This window comes from Lactuca sativa, chromosome 7 (assembly GCF_002870075.4).
Source record: "Lactuca sativa cultivar Salinas chromosome 7, Lsat_Salinas_v11, whole genome shotgun sequence".
Lineage (NCBI taxonomy): Eukaryota > Viridiplantae > Streptophyta > Magnoliopsida > Asterales > Asteraceae > Lactuca > Lactuca sativa.
Window position 1 is genome coordinate 71,418,342 of NC_056629.2, and position 20,782 is coordinate 71,439,123.

A 20,782-nucleotide genomic window follows, 5' to 3' on the forward strand; every position below is an offset into this window, starting at 1 on the left:
TTCAATTGTTTCAAAACTCTTACTTATACTGTTTTACCTAAATTCATTTTAAACTGGTTTATGAAAGATTCCAAAGATTTCTAAAGGTTTTCACACTTATTTTATCAAAGAATACCAAATGCGAGTTTTCCTGAGTATAAAGGTTTTTCCAAGGTTTTCATCAAAGTTCAATTTCACGTTGTATACTTTTACTGGTTTGTTACCGCTGCTTCGCTTTTACTTATTTAAAACTCCTACTTGATAATGCATTCCCTTCGTGATACGCTTATACCAGTTATTGTCTCTATATCGCTTATACTTGTAGTCGCTTATACCTGATAGACGCTCTTACTTCACTTATTGACGTCTCTACTTCGTGATACGCTTATACTTGTTCGACACTCCTACTTCACTTGCGACCGCTCCTACTTCACTTGTTAGACACTCCTACTTCACAAGAGTCACTTCTACTTGATACACACACTGTCGTAGTTAGATGTATGTCTGTGCTTATATAGGTACATATAAGTAATGATTGAAAGACTTAGGAAGGCTCGTCCGCCCTATTTTCTTTACTTCGTTGAGATGTGGTCTGGTGGGATCGGATGGCCGTCCGAAGGTCGTTTGATTCATTAGTTATATATTATGTATATGAGTATGGACATACATGAATTCTCTAATCAGTTTAGTTAAGAGTCTCTACCTCTAGTCTACACTTACATTAGAAACACACTACCCACTATTTGGAAGTCTCTACCTCTAGTTCAGCACTTACACATTACCCACTATTTGGAAGTCTCTACCCACTATTTGGGATGCATCTTCAGGACACGGCCTTCTCCGTCGTCTAGTTGGTAACCAGAGTCTCCTGTAGGGAGAGCGGACATTGTGTGTATAGATCTATACGGGATTGACACCCCCGCACCCAGACTGCTAGCTACAGTCCCGGTCTACCAAGCCAACGGGTGACAAATGTCATATTTTAGACGCTTGTAGGGCGTCTGGTACTCTAGTCAGTATGGTTACGAGTATCCCGGGTTACCTTATAATTCATTGGCCTTAAGGTAACGGTATTTCACCGACAGTTTACACTGTATGCTGGTAATTCATTTTCAGAGTCACACTGTTTTGACTTTACAAGACGTATCTTTCATTTGATACTGTCTGGGGTCTGTTTTCTCTGTTTTGACCTTATAAGACGTATCTTTCATTTCATACTGTCTGGGGTCTGTTTTTCACTGTTTTAGACCTTACCAGCTGTACCTTTCATTTGGTACCTTCTGGGGTCTGAGTCTCTACTTGTTAGACTGAACCAGGCGTGTCGTTAGTTCGATAATCTCCTGGAGTCTATGATTCTTTTGCTTTAGTCAACAGTCCTCACTGCTGAGGCCTATGTTATTTCCCTGTTGTCTCTTGCTTTCTTTAATAAACAAATTCAGTATTTTGATAATGATAGCAATTAAGGGAAAACCACTTTTTGCCACATAACACTGACCAATCTTGGTAGAAGGCTGCTTTATTAAAGAAAATATAGGATTTTCTGGAAAGAACTCTAATACACAGTAAACACTTAAACTACTACTTTATAAAGTTATTTGGATAAATGTCACTAAATACTTATGAACTCACCAGCATTTGTAAAAATGCTGGTACTTGCTTTTCAAATAACTTGTATTCTCAGGTCAGCATTAGACATGCACATTCCCGAAGCTGTTGATGAAGATGGCTTAGTACCTCGCTGTACTTATTATATTTGCTTGTATTACTTTGTTGTATTTTAATGTAAATCATGTAAAACTATTACTATTAATGCAATGTTTTGTTGTACTTTGATTACTATAATGCATGTGCTATGATACTTGACATGACGTCATCCACCCCAGAACGTTTCCGCCGTTCCGGTTTTGGGGTGTGACATATCCGGTTCTCCCCTTCCGGTGAACACAATTTCCTGTTACCTATACGCATATATATATATATATATATATATATATATATTTTTATTACTACACTTTCTATACATCATCTAATTTCTTTATGGTTGCATGTATATAGACACTTTTGTTAAGTAATTCGGTAAGTATGGAGACATTACAGAGGCGGTTATCATGAAAGATCGACAAACTGGTCGGCCTAGGGGTTTTGGGTTCATCACATATGCAGATCCTTCCGTCGTTGACAGTATAATTGATGAGACACATATCATAAATGGAAAAAGGTGAGTTAATTGCGGTATATTAACACTATATATGTTTTGTTCATACAGTAGAACCTATAGTAAAGTCTGTCAATTTTTACACTTGAATTCCAGTTTACATTGTTCTCTAGAGAAAGAAACTGATACCTACATTGAAGTTGCATGGCAATTCAATCTTCACTAAGATTATCTATAATGTGAGACTATTTTCTTATACGACAACAAATATTCTAAGAACAACAAACTATTAGTTTGTATTGTTTAATCACATTTACGTTATTGCTTGGTCGATTTTCCCCAATTGGTTATGACTCGAATAGTCGAATCATGTAGTTACTGAAATGTTCTTCTTTAGGACCTCTCCAGTTTAAGAAAGTTTTTGGAGATCAAATATGAATCAAGTTCCATACTTTATAAAAGTGTTTGTGTTCTTGAAGACATTCTACTCATTCTAATAATACATAGTTTTTGAATGTATATTTGCATAGATGGAAATCAAAAGAACCATTCCCAAAGGCTCTAGTGATTCTAGGGATTATAAAACAAAAAGATATTTGTTGGGGGATCCCCACATCCGTAACTGAAGGTTAGCATATGAAAATCTTGAATATATAAAAGCTCCATTTATCTGATTCTTTCAACTTTTGTTTCCAAAATTTTATAACTATTTTAAAAAAAGTAAGTAATTGAAAGATAGAATCATGAAATTTAATCATTTTTTGATCCCACATAATGTATACAGTTGTATTTTTTTTTTCTTATAGGGCAATATATATATGGGATTTTACTCCTGGAATTGGACAAATTACTTAGAACAGGAGGTTATTTTTTGTACTTCGACAAGTATTATTTTGATATTTTTTCTTTGAATACAAGCTCACATATTTTAATACATTTTTTTAATATAGAGATACGGGCTCACCACCTCTACGGGATGAAATTGGTGTTAGTGTCAACGAGATACTTTATGCATAGAGCAACCGGTGCCACATTATGAGGAGAAAATAGTAAAAATATGGAATCGATATGACATATTTTTTTATAGCATTGTACTTTTAGTTTTTATCTTATTAAGACATTATACCTTGAAATTACCACATAAACTTACTATAATATGGTAGATTTCATTAAAGTAGGATATGCCATAAATATAATAAACATATGTATGAAAGTTCATTGCTATTTCTTGCATTTATTTAACCATAAGTGTGTATCCAACCCCACAACACGGGATTCTTCCCTAGTTATTCTTATTATTTAATAAAATTAAAACTTATTTTTTTATATTTACACTACAAATGCAATTTCATATTGAAAAATATAAGTTTGTTTGTTCTTAAAACTTTTATGTATGATATTTTCATATTGGATAAAAAAGCTTACATATAATAATAATAATAATAATAATAATAAATTAATAAAATTAAAGAGAACAAAAAAAATATAGAAAAAAAAACAACAAAACAACAAAAACTCACTAACATGGTCGAATTGGAAAAGAAATGGATACTTCATTGGCCTTTATATATACTCTTGAGGATGAAACTAGAGGAAGAGAGAGCTTATGCCATTGAGAAACATTCCACACAAATATCCTTTAATGTTGTAAATACTTGTTTTTTCTTCTTCTCCATCACCATCGTAACTCGAAATATATTTCCGAAATTACTCATAAATCTCACATTTACCAAGGTATGTGCCGTTAATGCGTATATGTTTATATTGTTTATGAATCGAGGGTTTAGTGTGTGCTTATGTGTGTGTGTTTTTCTGTAGAAACTAAAATGTCTCTTCAAGACCTCCAAAACGTTACCAACAGCTACGATCACACATCCTCTCATGAAGATTTCCTAGAGCAAATGCTTTGTGGTCTCCAGTCAGGAGTTTCTTGGCCGGAAATATCCACCGGAACTGGCGGCGGAGGCGGTGCCGGTCAGAACAAACCAGTCTTTCCATGGGACGTGGACCACTTTGATGACCAATCATCTTTTCTAGCATCAAAACTCCGGCAACATCAGATCAGCGCCGGAACCGGTGGAGCAGGTAATCCATCTTCTGCTGTGAAATCGCTGCTTCTTCAACAGCAGTGGTTGCTCTCTCGAGGCTTAACCGGCGCCGGTGATTCTGGGCTTTTTGAAAATGATATCATTGATGCTTCATCGTTCAAATCTCCGGTAACTGTTTTCCGGAGATTTATTGTAAATTAATATATTATTCTCCGATTTTTATGATGAATAATTGAATTATGTATAGAGTGGAGATAATTCGATTCAAACTCTCTTTAATGGGTTTGCCGGATCTCTCCAATCCAATCAAACCCAGGACTTCCATTTCCCGCCGGTGAGTGTTCGTGTATGTGTATTTCCCGCTTTACTTTATCTTTTCATGATATGATATTTCCATAATCACCAACGCAGGCCCAGAGCTTTGGCTCACAGGGGACGACAGCATCCTTGACTAATCAAGGACCGACCTCCGGTGGTGTAACCGCCGCAGGAGGTGGCGGCAGTGGACCACCGACGCAGCCACGACAAAGAGTTAGAGCTAGAAGAGGACAAGCAACCGACCCACACAGCATAGCCGAAAGAGTAAAAAAAAAAAACAAATAATCAAACACTCATTAATCGCCCTCTCTTTTTCTCGTACTTCCATTTTGTATATCTTATTTTGATCGGAAATTATGGCAGTTAAGGCGCGAGAGGATTGCAGAGAGGATGAAATCGTTACAAGAACTTGTCCCAAATGCTAACAAGGTATGACTATTAAAGTATCAGCATCTTTAATTTTGTATTCACCGGCGACCGGTAATGAGCGGTAGCCGGCGGTGAGTATCAGTTGCAGTACACTCACACGTACTACATACAAAGGAATGATTATTAACCAATAAGAGATCGCGTGATAAGTGCGCGTGTGGAATTTCTTAAATATGATTTCGTGTGTACTTGAAATTGAAGGTGGAAGGCAGAAAATCCGGGAGTAGGTTCCGAATCATAGTCGGATTTGGGGAGGGGGTTGGTTTTGTCGCCAATTACCATTATAACCCTAAAATCATCTATTCTGTATTATAGTGTTTCGTTTATAAATAAATAATTTCACGAACAGGCATATAATGGAAACATTTTCTTGATAATTTAACACATAAAGTCAAAGTCGTCTTATTTTTTTTTCTTTCTTTAAATATGAGTTTTCTCAAAATACTCTAATGCAAAAAAGACATCTTTTATTTTGCGTGAAATTTTTAACTTTTTATTTTACCGTTTAGAATTGTTATTATGTGTATTATTTACTTAAATGTAAGGTTTTTTTTTTGTTTTATTTATTTATTTATTTTTTAACTTAAATGTAAGTGTTAGGTTTTGAACTCAATAAGATCTTCGTTAGCAATGTAGAACTTAATAAATAATTGAAGTCAAAAGCAATATAATTATGAATATATGTTATTATTATCTCTAATAACTATTTTTTTATTGATGGATATTTTGTTAATATGGGTTGTGGAATGACAGACAGACAAGGCTTCAATGCTAGATGAGATCATAGACTATGTAAAATTCCTCCAGCTCCAAGTCAAAGTATTCTCTCTCTCTCTCTCTCTCTCTCTCTCTATATATATATATATATATATATATATATATATATATATATATATATATATATATATATATATATATATATATATATATATATATATATATATATATATGAGAACACTAAAGAAATACTAATTAAGCATTTTGGATTAGGTACTAAGCATGAGTAGATTGGGAGGTCCTGCCCCTCTTGTAGCTGACATCTCCACAGAGGTTATATCTTTAATTTTTAACACTTTGATCATAATTTTGAAAATTATTTAATGAGTAATGATCTAAGATAAGATACTTTAATTTGTCATATATAGCTCATTAATTTTCTTTTTAGTAAATTATTTCACTTATTGTATATATATACCGATGTAGACAAAAATATCAAGGGACAGAGGGTTACAATATTTTACCGATATAAATATTAAAATATTCACACAAGCTGTTTATTTATTGAAACGAGTGTATGAATAGAAAATGTAATTATCATGTATATTGTATACCGATATAACTATTTCATTTAGTAAAACTCCTAGTGTTTTTGAATCACTAGGTATAAATGCCACGTCAACAATATTTTACCATCTAAATTGATAAGCAAGTTACCAAACAAGGTAAGTAGAACATTTTTTGAATAATGATTATGCATACGAAAAAGTTTAATAATACAACTGAAACTAATCAAAAGATATATTATTATATTACGTACTTTATCTAATTATCAACTTCAAGTGGAAAAAGACTGTAAACTTTTTACCATTATAACACTACTTGATCAAATAGGCAAAAGGGCATATAAATTTTATTTTTCTTCACTTTTAGGGTTTATAATAATATTTTAGGGGTAGGTTTGCGTTGATTTTGTTGTATCTAGGGTTTGATTTTAAACTGCTATAAATAGAAAGCTAAAGACAAGAATCGACCTTAAAAAACCAATCCTTATCAAACCCCACACTTTTCTCCATACCAAATAAACGACACACAGAAAGAAGCCAGCACGCGTGCTTACTTTCCCAGTTCCACCACCGCCCCCTACCCCACCCCACCCCACCCTCTTTTGCAAAATTACATTTGTATCCCCATGCAAAACATTGACGTGTATTTTTATGCTTTTACAGGGAGGTCGTGACGCTTTAGAAGGAGGTGCTGCTGCGGGACGAAGCAACAATGGAACATCGTCTTCAAACAATGACACAATGACGGTGGCGGAGAATAAGGTGGTGAAGCTGATGGAGGAGGATATGGGGTCAGCCATGCAGTACTTACAAGGGAAAGGTCTTTGTCTCATGCCGATTTCTCTAGCAACTGCTATCTCCACCGCCACCTGCCACCCTTCTTCCTCAAGGAACAACCACCAGTTACTTGGTGGTGGGCCTTCCTCTCCCAATGTTTCTGTGTTGACTGCTCAATCGGCGAACGGAATAATGCCACCAGAGGTGTCTCCATCAAAGAATCCACCTCCATCTTGAAGCCGTGATATTCACCGGCGTTAACTTTTGATGACAACCCAGTCAACTTTGGAAAAAAAAAAAACATGACTTCGGCGACCGTCTGTCAACTCTCTACCAAACTTGTGTTTTGTGGGGTCTTTTGAATTTATGCGTAATCATTTTCTAAGTGCATTTGAGACATTGTTTTGGACAGACATTGAGCAAGATCTTTAATTAATTGATTAATGATAACTTAAAAGCCAAAAAAATCCCATTACATATATCAAGATAGTCGGTTTGTTGAATCAAGTTGCTTAACAAAAAAAGTAATTTATTTTCATTAAGATAACGTAAAAAATGAAGTCGATTAACGATACTAAATAGAGTAAAATCCAGTTTTGGTCCGTGTGGTTTGGCTAAAATTGCATTTTAGTCCTACTATTTTTTCCCTAATTGGTGGTTCTCGGGGAACATGGAGTTATTCTCTCGCAACTTACTCAATTAACTGTCACATCAGTTTTTCTTTTTTATTTATTTTTTTTTTCATATTTCTCAACCCACAATACATGAAAATTCTATCTTTTTCAACCCACTCAACTTATTTAATTAAAAAAAAATCAAAAACAACCAAAATAAAATCTTAATTAGCAATAGAGTTACTGTCTGTACCTCCAAGATACAACTCTTTTGTTTAATTGGTTTCACTAACCCACTTCATCATCTATCTACTTTCTCTTTCATTTTCTCTTCTATCATGTGCTTTAAAAGTATGTTTATTAAGAACAAATGTTATTAATAGCAACATAAAACAAAATATACAGATATTTAAACTAATAAAAGTAAATTTATTAAGAACAAAAGTGTGTTTATTAAGAACAAAGGTTATTACGAACAAAATATTTAAACTACAAAGTTTATTAATAGCAAGATACTTTTTTAGCTTGTTTATTAAAGCATTTTATTTTCATTTCTATTTGATAGTTATAACATAAAACAAAATAATAAAACTACGTTGCTATTAAAAGTACGATGCTATAAAAAAACGAAAAAACAAAGTATTATTAAAAGTACAATGCTATAATTGAAAAAAATAAGATGTTATATATACTATAAATATGAAGGAGAATTGAAAATAGAATGCTTTAAACAAACTAATAAAAGTACGTTGCTATAAAAGAAAAGGTAAGTATGTTAACTAAACAATTGTGATGAGGATGAGATGAGAAGCTAGAAATCGTAAGTTTTTGATCTATTAACTACATTTTCGATAATGTTATAATATATTTTAACTATTCTAATATTTTGTCTCATATTCAGTGAATTCAAATTAGAATTTCCTAAAAGTGATTTCAAAATGGAATTTCCTTCATGGTTCAAAGAAAAGGTAAGTAGGTTATATATTTATAATATAAAACTAATTTATTACTTAAACATACAATCTTATATTTCCTTACAAATTTATTGTCTCCAATTAGACTGTACTGACGAATTAAAGGTGTTGGCATATGGTCCGTTGCGTGCATATTCTTACACTGTGTGCATAGTAAATAGTGTTCGGTTTGTCGTGAATAGTCGTGATCTTCGACGCACTACTCAAAATAGTGGTGTTGTTACATTTAGAGAAGACGATACATCATTCTATGATCAATTAGAAGAGATAATAGAGTTGCATTATTTATATGGTAAATTAGTTATACTCTTTCGTGGTAAATGGTTCAATGCGTCATTACGTAATGAATGTTTAAAGACTATAAATAATATGGTTCTTATCGATATCAGTCATGAATGGTATATCGGTAAAACGTGGTATGATGATCAACAATACATCTCAGCCACACAAGCTAAACAAGTATTTTATCTCTAAGATCCTACTCAAAACAATAACTGGAGAGTTGTGGAAGAGGTTCATCATCGAAAACTTTGGAATTATCCACTACAAGAAAAATTACTTACAGTCACACCAAAAAAGTGTGACCATATGCATATAGTGACATTTTATTTTTTTACTGAAAGTGTGACGGAAGGTGACGTCATCGTATGACTCTTATGGTTATTTTAAAATGTAGTGTCCGTATAATATGAAAAAATATGGTCATATTATAAAAGTGTGGCTATTGGGTAGGGAATTTTGTTGCTAAAATCAATCATTTTATCAAATATTGTTGCGTTAAACCGTCAGTACTCAGTAGACATAGTTTTTAGTAATTGTAGTGACTTTTTATCACCAACGATGACATACATTTTGTTTCAGTGTGGCGTTTTGCTAATAAACTATCACACAATTCAAAGTTTATTAACACTATTTGGTATCTTTTGTAGACATGCAATTATGGTGAACATGACCATGTTTACTAAATGACCACGAATAATTAATTTCATAAGTGGCAATATGCAGATAATTAGTCACAAAAACAATATTTGATTATCACTATTGCCCATACTACTACCACATGAGTTTATTGTTAGTGTGGTGGTACCTATTATTTAGTGACTTGAAAGATTGTTTATTGAGTTTTTAGTCACGTCAATTTAAAAAAACATGGTAAAATTGTTGTTGTAATCAAGCATTTTGTCCAAAAATTGTGACTATAAACTATTTATAGACACACATATATTTTTTTATAGTAATTGTTGTTCATCTAACAACCACATAAATTTCTTGTTAGTGAGATACTTTCAATTATTTAGTCACACATAATAAATTAAACCATGACATAATACTACTCATAGTCACACGCTTATATTCATTGTTTTTTTCTTTTATCAATACTATTATTATTTTTAGTCACCCGCTTATATTTTAAAATTTAAAAAATACAATACAATGTAAACAAAAAACAAATTTTTACTAATAATAATTCAAAATTCTTACAAAAAAACAAATCCAAAATTATTATTATTATTATTATTATAATATATATATATATATATATATATATATATATATATATATATATATATATATATATATATATATATATATATATACAAAAATGTTAAACCTAAAAATAAAATTTCTATATTATTTTCTTAATAACATTGATCCTTAGCTTTGCTTTATCGGATGAATATTTGCTACCTTCGTCATTTAATTAAAAACTCAATCCACAAATGCAAACCTTCTATTGCCAAAGCTCATTCACCCAAGATTTGATGTGTCATTTCCTGACATGACCACCATACCAGATTCCATAATGAATTTCAAAAACATACTAAATAAGAACCTACAATTAAGAACTAACTAGGAAAGACTTGCCTCCGCGTTGTGTGGATCGGTTGTTATTAGAACTTTTTTTCTCTTTTTTTTTTTAAGTTCTTTTTGTCACACCCTACAAAACCAAACCAAAATATCAATTGGTTAATCAATATACAAATTTACCTAACACAACATGCATAATTTTTTATCAACAACATATTTTACTACCATCTTGTGAACCATTTAACTATAAATTCTATAACTCATAAGTATTTGTCTCATGTACGGATATACATGTGGTCTCTTAAGTGGTTGCAAAAATACCAATCTACTCAATCTTCTGATACCATATCTCATCTCTTTCCAAATTCATGAATTAGCTATATCATTTCTTTAGTTGCACCTACAATAAAATTTTAATAATATTAGTGAATACAAAAGGTATTAATGCTTAGTTAGCAAAAAATACCTTGTGGAGAAGCATTGGTCCTCCACTTTTAATTCCTGCTTTAACCACGACCTTCCGCTTTGCTAAAACCTGCTTCCTTCTGCATAATACTCCACAAAATTGTTATTTACTACAAAAACCAGAAGTCAAAACCTCAAAATGATAAGATATAATGTATTAAGACACTAACCCATGTTCTATTTCACTTTCTTTTTTTGCTCAATCATCAAAACTGATAAATACTATGAAATTTGCCTTTTTGGAATGTAAGGGTAAAAGGGTCATTTAGTTTCATCAACACGATTTAGTCAACTTACAAAAAGGAGTATACTTAACGTATACAAATAGACATTATTAGTCATTAATAGAATATAAATTAAAATAAAATTTGCTCCTTAATCATGTTACCTACCTGGTCATTGAATCTTACAATTCTGATAAGCAGAATCTGCAAACATATATTAAAAAAAGTCAAGCATATTAGGTGAACATGCAATTATCATCACTACCAAATAAAGAAAATGCACCATATCACATCAGAGAAACAAAAAGACACATAATTCAGATTAGCAAATGAACATTAAGAAACATCATGTTATTCAATGGAACCTTAATGTTTTAAAAAATCGTAGCGCTAAAATCCCAATGCAACTATAGAAATGATCAATGGGAAAGAAGTGTATTCGAGGAGGTGAGTAGCACTTTTAATTTAAGGGAAGACAGTAAAGGGCTTTTCCTGAAGAAAATGCAAATTTCATGATCCATTGGGACTCTTCCACATGCTTTTCAAGATAAACTCCTTCAAACAAACCTTATCTATAAATAAGGAATTCAATCATTTTCCTTATACAAAACTATTATTCATTGGGCTAAAAGTAACAAGATGGATTAATATATTTACCTGAGCTAATAATGGAACACTTATGATTAAATTGGTGAAAAATGTTCAAGAAGCGAATCAAATAATGAAGTTTTTAATGAATCTAGTGTTGGAATAGATGTACTTGAGAGTAGCTTCGGCACTTTCTATAGTAGCTTTATCATCAATAGCATTGCATAACGATTAGGAAGGCCAAGGTCATAATAATTTATGTCAAGATCTAGGAAAGGGAAGATGAGCTGCAAAATATGAACTACATTAGCAATATGATCCGAATAATCAATGTTCATCCTCAAAAATAGTTAAAATAAACAACCTTTTCTTTGATTGATTGCCAAAAGATGTGAGTCATTTCATCTCCTGCATCATAATTAAAGCTATAAGTCCAGTAACTACATCACATAAATATGAATTAAAAAAGATAATTAGTAATTAAAGCTATAAACAACCTTTTCTTTGATTGATTGCCAAAAGATGCGAGTCATTCTGAAATGCAATTTAAAACCCTAATTTTCAAAATCAAGTACACTAAAACATCAAGTATACACCGCCAAAAATCTATTCAACAACAAATATAATAATTCAAAAAAGAAGTCATTCTAACCATAGGAGTCCACAAAATTACCAAAAGAAGTCAAAATAGAAAGAGGGATAAGAAACTACTGAAGACTCACCAGACATCGGTGGAAGGCCTACACATCAACGGGAATTACAAGCGTGGCAGGTCGCCTGTTTGCGCTTCAAGATCGATGATGTTTGAGGAGTCGGTGTTGTATTGGATAAAGGGGCGGTAAAGATGTGGTGATTGGTGGTTTGCTTCCGGTGGCAGAAGTCGAGAAAATAGTGGGGATAGAGGAAAACATCTACATGCATCTGGACTTCAGCCACCGATAGCTCTGATTCCTTGGTCGATAGTGGACCAGGTAGAAAACCGTCAAACCTAGATTGTCGTGGAAGAACAGATGATCGATTTGGCCTACAGAAGGAGATTATTTGGTATCTTCTGTGTGCGTGCGATGGAGATAAAATGAATAGATTAGGGATAAAGGTTTTTTTCTTTTTTTTTTGTTTTGGGATTAATTCAATCGTATCGGGTTTGGGGGGAAACCAGATGTCTCAAAATTGGAATGGGAGGGAATTAAATATTTAAATTAGGAAGGAAAAGGTTTTTTTTAGTTTTTATTATTAAATATTTTAATTAAAATTTATAGAGATTATTATTATATGGATGATAGTTTTATAAAAGAAAATTCTTTAATAATTTTAAATTTTTAAAAATAAAAATGCATTGACGTCTACCAAAATTACCTTGTTTATAATGATAATAATTTACATATAGATTCGCAACAATATTCCTTTTTTAAAAACAGAATATTCATTTTTTAATAATATATAAAATAAAACTTATATACTAGGTGTTATTAAAAAAGTCATATCCTATGTGGATGGGTCGCGATTGTATATGGACATGGATGTTAGAGTGGCATGGAGTAGGTGTGTAGGTGGATGGGTAAGGTTGGATGGGATGTGTGTGATGGGTTTTGGTCATAAGACATCTTATGTGCTCATACAAACCCTAATGCTTGGATCTAGGTTTCTCTATTGTACATGTTTTGAATCCAAGACTATAAACCCTAATTCTAGCATATGGAAATCGATATTAACATAAAATTAGGTTTAAGATATTACCTTGATTGTTATGTAGCAATAACAATCCCAATTCCTCCTTGAATTGACTTTGGAAGGCTTAGAGTCACAAGTGTCACTCCTCTAATGGCTTACAAACACCATAAGCAAGTGGAGAAGGTATAAAGAGAGAGGAGAGAGGTAGGAATTCGTCCTTAGGACTTCTTGGAAAGGCTTAGACGAATTCATGAGCCTTAGGGGGTTTATATAGGTGTAAAGATTAGGGTTTTAGTCCTTATCCTTATCTAGTTGCTTGCCCACCAAGCAACCATAAGATAAGTCTTATAAACCCTTATCCTAGTCGAATTCTAAGGCATTATCACCTTAAATTCGTTCACCCTATATTTAAGATAATCCTTACCTTATTTTTTAACTATCACATAATTACAATTCAGCCCCTCTAGTTTAATTAATTACACTTGATCACAAAATTAATTCTTAACTAATTATTGACAAATATTAATTAAACAAATATGATTTCTCCTTTAATATATTATTCTTATAACATATTAATAAATCATAATAACCTCTCTCTTTATTTATTTCTCCAATCAAGTTGCTTTGATGAAGGCAACCCAAAAGGACCATGCACCATCGGGTCAAGTACATACCAAAATAGTTATGGACTTAGACACTAATCCAACAGTCTCCCACTTGGATAAGTCTAACAACTATTATGCGTATGACTTCAGATCCCGATCTGCAATTGTAGCTTTCCAAAGCCGCTGTCAACTCTGATCATATCAGATACGCGTGTCCTTAGATAAGGGATCATATATTCCTCCATTCTAGATATCATATGAGATATGATTTCAAATCATTCTCTTTGTACTACTTCTCGATTTCTGATTTATGATGACAAACTAATTGAACAAATCAAATTAGCCCTAGCCCGGCCGAGCATTTACGTTTGTCATCACTAAACCATCGAGGGGCCCAAAGATATCGCCTTTATCCCACTTTTAATAAAAGGAATGGATAAACTTTGATACAATGCTCGCTTGCACTCACTAACCAAATCACACACAACAATAGGTTTTATAACACCAAGTTACTAGTGCGTTTACATATTATCAATGTGCAACCGATTTGCAAGATACAACTCACACATCTCGGTTTCAAGAATATAAGATGTTATCGTCTCACCAATCACTTGTGATACAATTCATGGAGTGATCCAAGTGAGCGTGGGTTTAATCCAATGCTCAAATCATATTCATAAGCACTCATGAACGTTGCAGCAAACATTTGCTTATGTCTAATACTTTTCTAGACAATCCACACACCAATTCACGACAATCTTCATTCATATCTACTTCCAACATATGAACGACTGTGGCCCGTTCGAATAATTCGATTATTCTTAATAAACTCAATTATTCTGGAAGTCAAAACATGCAAAGTGAAACACAAGAATAATACTAATCTCATATGGCCTCAAACCTTTGAGTATAAATAAAACACATTTTATTTATCACCATATCGATTACTCATTATTTGTGGTTTTGGTTAATCAACTTCTTACTTGAATTATTACACTTGTCCCATGCTCCTAGCATGCACACAATGTTTACCTATGGTTCTTACTTTGTGAAATAGACCAAATTGAGCACATTCCCAATCATTCTCATTTCACAACTCCAAATCCGTTTTTCATAAGTTAAAGAATATCAAATTCTTTGTTACTTATAGAATATGCTAGATTCTAACATTCTATGCAACTATCCTTTCGTAATGTCACTGCACTAAAGTCACAAATACTATTGCCAATGATATTACAAAGTCCTCTATCGGAGATTGTTACAAGACAATTCCTTAGATACGATGTCTCTCACTCAAAGTACATTCCTTTGAACATCCTTTTGCATAAAAGTTTCTAATCTAGACATACATTTTCAATATTCAATTCCCAATATGGACACGCTTCCATAATTTCCATTTGACAACTCATTCTTAATAGAATCTTATCTATTCGTAATGATGTCAATATGGTCCATCTGGTATGGAAACATTTCCATAATTTCCATATGACAACTCATTCTTAATAGAATCTTTTCTATTCATAATAATGTCGATATGGTCCATCCAATACCATGCTTCCAACTACTCACAAGCGACCAATCCTCGTCGAACTTTAGATTGTCCTTTGATAGTTGTTTAATTATTTTAGTCAAAACCGATTCTAGTCCTTTTTCCCTCTAAATGCGCTAGACATTTGGAAAATTTTAGAATGGTCAAACATTAAAGCATTTGCAATCGATCCTATACCCGAAGCGTATGGGACACGACGCATAATGTTTTATTTGCTATGTTCTCAGAATTCGAATTGTGAAGAGGAATGCCGTAATCATAATCGAAATTTTAAGAACACACTATGTACCCTTGACTAAATTTATTAACATTCCACAACCTAATCCTTTAGATTTGAAATGAAGCATAATATTCTCTCCCTTAATTATAGCAAAACAACTATTCCATCCTTACAACTTTGCAAGGAATGACTCTTGTTTTCTATAATTAATATTGCCAACTTGCAATAATTTCCTTAATAATGATACAATCATAACATTTATGCTCCCACTATCATGATGATTATTATAAAACATAACACTTATGCTCCCACTAGCTTCGACATGTATTCATAAACATCTTAACTTTCAGAAAAACAATACTTATTGAATTTCTTAAGTTCATGTTTCTAATACTTAGTGCTTTGGTAATCCTTTATCAATGCTTCTTGAACTTATACACTTTTGCCTTAGATAGTTCATATGTGTGTCTAAACAATTAAGACTAATTGCCAAACCTCACAATTCAAATCATGGAAAGGGATACCGTAACCATAATCGAATTCGAGAATGCAATTTTACAATCACTATCTTCTTAAAATCTTTCTTAGTGAAAGCATTTCCTCACAAACATTTTCAAAAAGGAGGAAATCTTATGACACTTAGATTTAAAACGGTGTATGTGTTCCTATCCATGTGAATTTGTTAAAACCAAGGTTTACGACAAATTCAAACTCATATGGATCGAACTTTCTTAATCTTGATTTCTTGCCTTATGGTAGCACAACTGCCCACCACGTCTTCCAAGTAGTTAAGCAGCTCACCTTTTCCTATCAATGTACTTTCCATTGATCAAGGTCCTTGCCTTTTATGCATTCAAATGAGAACTCATAGGACTCACATGCATAATTAACTCGATTGGATTGGCACAAAAACAAAATAATGTCTTCACGATAGGTTGTAAACCTCAGCTCGTGTGCTAGTGATGATCGATAAGGTTTATTTGATTTGTTCTCGAAACCTTTCAAGACCATTAAGACTCCCACTGACTCTTTGACATATAAGATTCTCTTGTCAAAATATTTCTTGACAAACAAACATTCAAGAGTTAGTGTAGCTTTTATCAAAACTCTTCATAAATTGGTCCTTGTTGGTCTTTGTCTTATCTAAGACATCACAACTTACCACATTTAATGAATGTTTTAAACCTTCTTAATACTTTTCACTCATTGTCACAATCTTAACTCTAAGACTTGCTTTGGAACGAAGTATGATTGACTTCTTGATTTGACCATTTCTTCAATCTTTGATTACTCTTCTTGGACATACAATTGTACCAAGACTCACTTAGAGGATCAATTGAGATATGGTTCTTAATCATTAAGACCTATCATAAAGCATAAAAGGTACTCTCCCTTCTTCTTAGAATGGAGAAACATTTATCTCTCTGCCTACTTGATTCTTGTTATTCGTTCTACTATTGATTTAAACTTTTTCAATCAACTAAGAATTACACTTAATCTTGTAAGTATAATCATATTTACTAAACCTTTAGTAAATCATGACGAATATCATTGTTACTCTTATGGTGGACTTGATCAACACGCAACTTTGTGTGCTCGAACTCCTTCACTTGACACTTTGCCAATGAATTATTCTAATTTCCAGATATGAAATTTCTCATTCATCGTGCAACCAAGTTGCATGATTCCAAGTTTCTGTCCAATTGAAACTTGGGCGATGAGAAACTCTCCTATTTGGTAAATTCTTGACTTTCCATAATACAATAAGAACCAAATCCATTATTGCTAATAATAGAAATATTTTAACATCAATTTTTCATACACGCCATTGTAAGGATAAATAAATAAAATTTAAAATCAAAATTTATTTTATTGCAGAAAAATTTGTCCTTACAATGCAACTCATTGAAAAACTTATGCTAATACATCTTTCTTAACAATCGAATTCTAACTCTAAGTAGTAGCTCAAGAATCTAACCTTCGAGAAACGCGATCGAAATCCATTCCTTCACGGTTAGATTCTGCTCACTTCTTCCCTTAAGCTTCCTTTCTTTTCTTCGATCCTACAAAAACATCAATTGTAATCTTATCACATTATGTATTCAGAATCTAGAATGAAGCTTAAAAGAGTTAGTCAATGGATTTTACCTAAATTAGAGCCATACGTTTCGACTCTCCCATCTCTTAGATCTCTTAGGTAAATAGGGCAGTTTCGTCTCCAATGTCCCTTCTCTTGGCAATAAAAGCAAGTTGACTCTTTTGGAACAGGACATGGAACTACTTCAGACATCGCCTTTCTCTTATGATCAAACTTTTTGATCATAGCATGTCTTTCGTTGCCATTGTCTATATCCATAGAGATCTCGAAGGCAAATTCACCAATCAACTTTGCTTTTCTATTGCGCCAAATCATTGCTGATTCAGCAGCAATAAGCATATAGGTGAGATCTATAAGGGTCACGTCGTAGTTCATCATATAGTACTCTCTTACGAACTCACTATATGAGTTGGGAAGTGACTGAAGAACCCAATCAACAGCCATTTCCTCACATACAACGGATCCCAACATTCTTAACCTATCAATGTGTGACTTTATCCCTAGGACGTGTGCACACACCAACTTTCCTTCTTTATGTTTACTTGTCAAAAGGGCTTGAGTGAGCTTGAACTTTTCAAGCCTTCGAACTTGTGGGTTAGGGAGAATAATATGAGGAGGTGGAGGAAGTGAAGCATGATTTCTTGTTCCTCGATCGAATCGTGGAATATCATCTTCATGTGGAATGCTTGTTCCACGGGATTTGAGAAGACCATAGTTGTCGAACTTTGACATCTACAAAACGGGAGAAAAACGAATTCAAGTTAGTTGATAGATTGAGTCCTTAGTAAATCACCCAAATGAGATACTAAGGCTAGGACCCAACACAATATTTTACAACTCGGGAGAGGGATGCCGTAACCGTAATTGCAGAATATTTGAAGGTAAGTGAATGACGATTCACTAATTTCCACCATGAAAAACGAAAAAGAAATTTAAGTTTTAAATCTATGAAAACTCCTAGATCCTTTGAGATTCATTGAACTTTCAATGGCATGTTTAAATCTCGATATGCCCCTCTAGTTTGTGACTGGGATGCCGAGGATCACAAAGCGGGTGTGAATAACCATGCAAACTTACATGGTGCCCTCACATGTTACAGTCACCTATTCGATGTGTCGGTAAACCACACACGCTCCACCAAACTATGACAAACATTGAGTCACCCTTTGCTACCTTTGCTTAGAACCATTTAGTGTGTCGGTAAACCACACACGCTCCACTAACGTCTTTGCAAGGGTACAAAGTGTAATTTCATGGAATTGCATCAATTCACTTTGCCTAAGTAACTAAGATTGGGAATTTGAAAAACATTTAGTTACTTTAGTAATTCATTATACTTATAATGGAAGGTTTCGTCCTATCCTACCCATTCGGCTAACGACCCTCCACTAGTCAAGAGTGCGGTGGGTAAGAGTGGATACCCATTCAATCACCATTTTATAGGCAATTTCCTTAAACACCCCTTATAGACTAGCTTCGTGAATAAGGCCTACTAACGGTAAGACTGACTTTTACTCATACATATATATATATATATATATATATATATATATATAATGTTAGACTTTTAATGTTATATATATAGTATAGGGTGTATTTTATAACCTTTTAAAATACTATGTGGTTAACTTTAACAATTATACCTTTAATTCAATTAAATTGTAAACCTAAACTTTTATGGATTTATTAAACTTCTTTTAATTATACACCTTAATTAATTAATAAAACCATAAGGGTGTGATTTGAACTTTTTCAAACTATACTAGAGTTTTAGAATTTAACATTCCTAATTAAACTTTTAATCAACTTTTAAATTCCAAAACTTGAAGGCAAGTTTTGAAACCTTTATTCAAAACATTAGGGTTTCAATTATTTAAATTTCAAAACTACAAAACTATTGGGTTCAAATTTAAACTATAAAACCTAAAGGGAAAAATATGATACTTTTCATAACAACAAGGATCAAATAACAAATAATCTAAACTAACATTTAATTACATAATTATCCATATTTGATTTGTTTAATGATTTCTTGCAAAAGAATTTATCAATTTACTCAAAATAATTAATCAATTATCTTATAAGGAAACAATTATCTTATTAATTGATAAATATCTTCAATTAGATCAAAAATATAGTCAAATATATCATATAATCGGATTAATATTGATCTAACATGATAAGGTAACTATCCCAATGCAAAAACAACAAGAAATCTCGAGATAAGCTCTATCTGACGAGTTGACTCGTCGAGTCAAGCCTGGACTCGTCGAGTCATCTTGGACTCGGCGAGTTCAGCTATGGACTCGGCGACTCCAACCTCCAAAACTCCAAAAAACGAATTTTTTAGATATACAATGCATCAATACAATTGAAACCAAGCTAGGCTCTGATACCACTGATGGGTTTTGGTCATAAGACATCTTATGTGCTCATACAAACCCTAATGCTTGGATCTAGGTTTCTCTATTGTACATGTTTTGAATCCAAGACTATAAACCCTAATTCTAGCATATGGAAATCGATATTAACATAAAATTAGGTTTAAGATATTACCTTGATTGTTATGTAGCAATAACAATCCCAATTCCTCCTTGAATTGACTTTGGAAGGCTTAGAGTCACAAGTGTCACTCCTCTAATGGCTTACAAACACCATAAGCAAGTGGACAAGGCATAAAGAGAGAAGAGAGAGGTAGGAATTCGTCCTTAGGACTTCTTGGGAAGGCTTAGACGAATTCATGAGCCTTAGGGGGTTTATATAGGTGTAAAGATTAGGGTTTTAGTCCTTATCCTTATCTAGTTGCTTGCCCACCAAGCAACCATAAGATAAGTCTTAGAAACCCTTATCCTAGTCGAATTCTAAGGCATTATCACCTTAAATTCGTTCACCCTATATTTAAGATAATCCTTACCTTATTTTGTAACTATCACATAATTACAATTCAGCCCCTCTAGTTTAATTAATTACACTTGA

At 32.9% G+C, this 20,782-nt stretch overlaps 1 protein-coding gene across 1 annotated transcript; it reads left to right on the plus strand.

The window, feature by feature from the left end:
• Positions 1 to 3,710: 3,710 nt before the first annotated feature.
• On the plus strand, positions 3,711 to 7,400 carry LOC111881631 (bHLH transcription factor RHL1). The gene is made up of 8 exons (XM_023878034.3): positions 3,711 to 3,868; positions 3,953 to 4,350; positions 4,430 to 4,516; positions 4,594 to 4,764; positions 4,864 to 4,929; positions 5,683 to 5,748; positions 5,920 to 5,979; positions 6,876 to 7,400. The coding sequence occupies exons 2-8, from the start codon at positions 3,961 to 3,963 to the stop codon at positions 7,224 to 7,226; spliced, it is 1,191 nt and encodes a 396-aa protein (XP_023733802.1). The 5' UTR covers positions 3,711 to 3,868; positions 3,953 to 3,960; the 3' UTR covers positions 7,227 to 7,400.
• Positions 7,401 to 20,782: the final 13,382 nt, after the last annotated feature.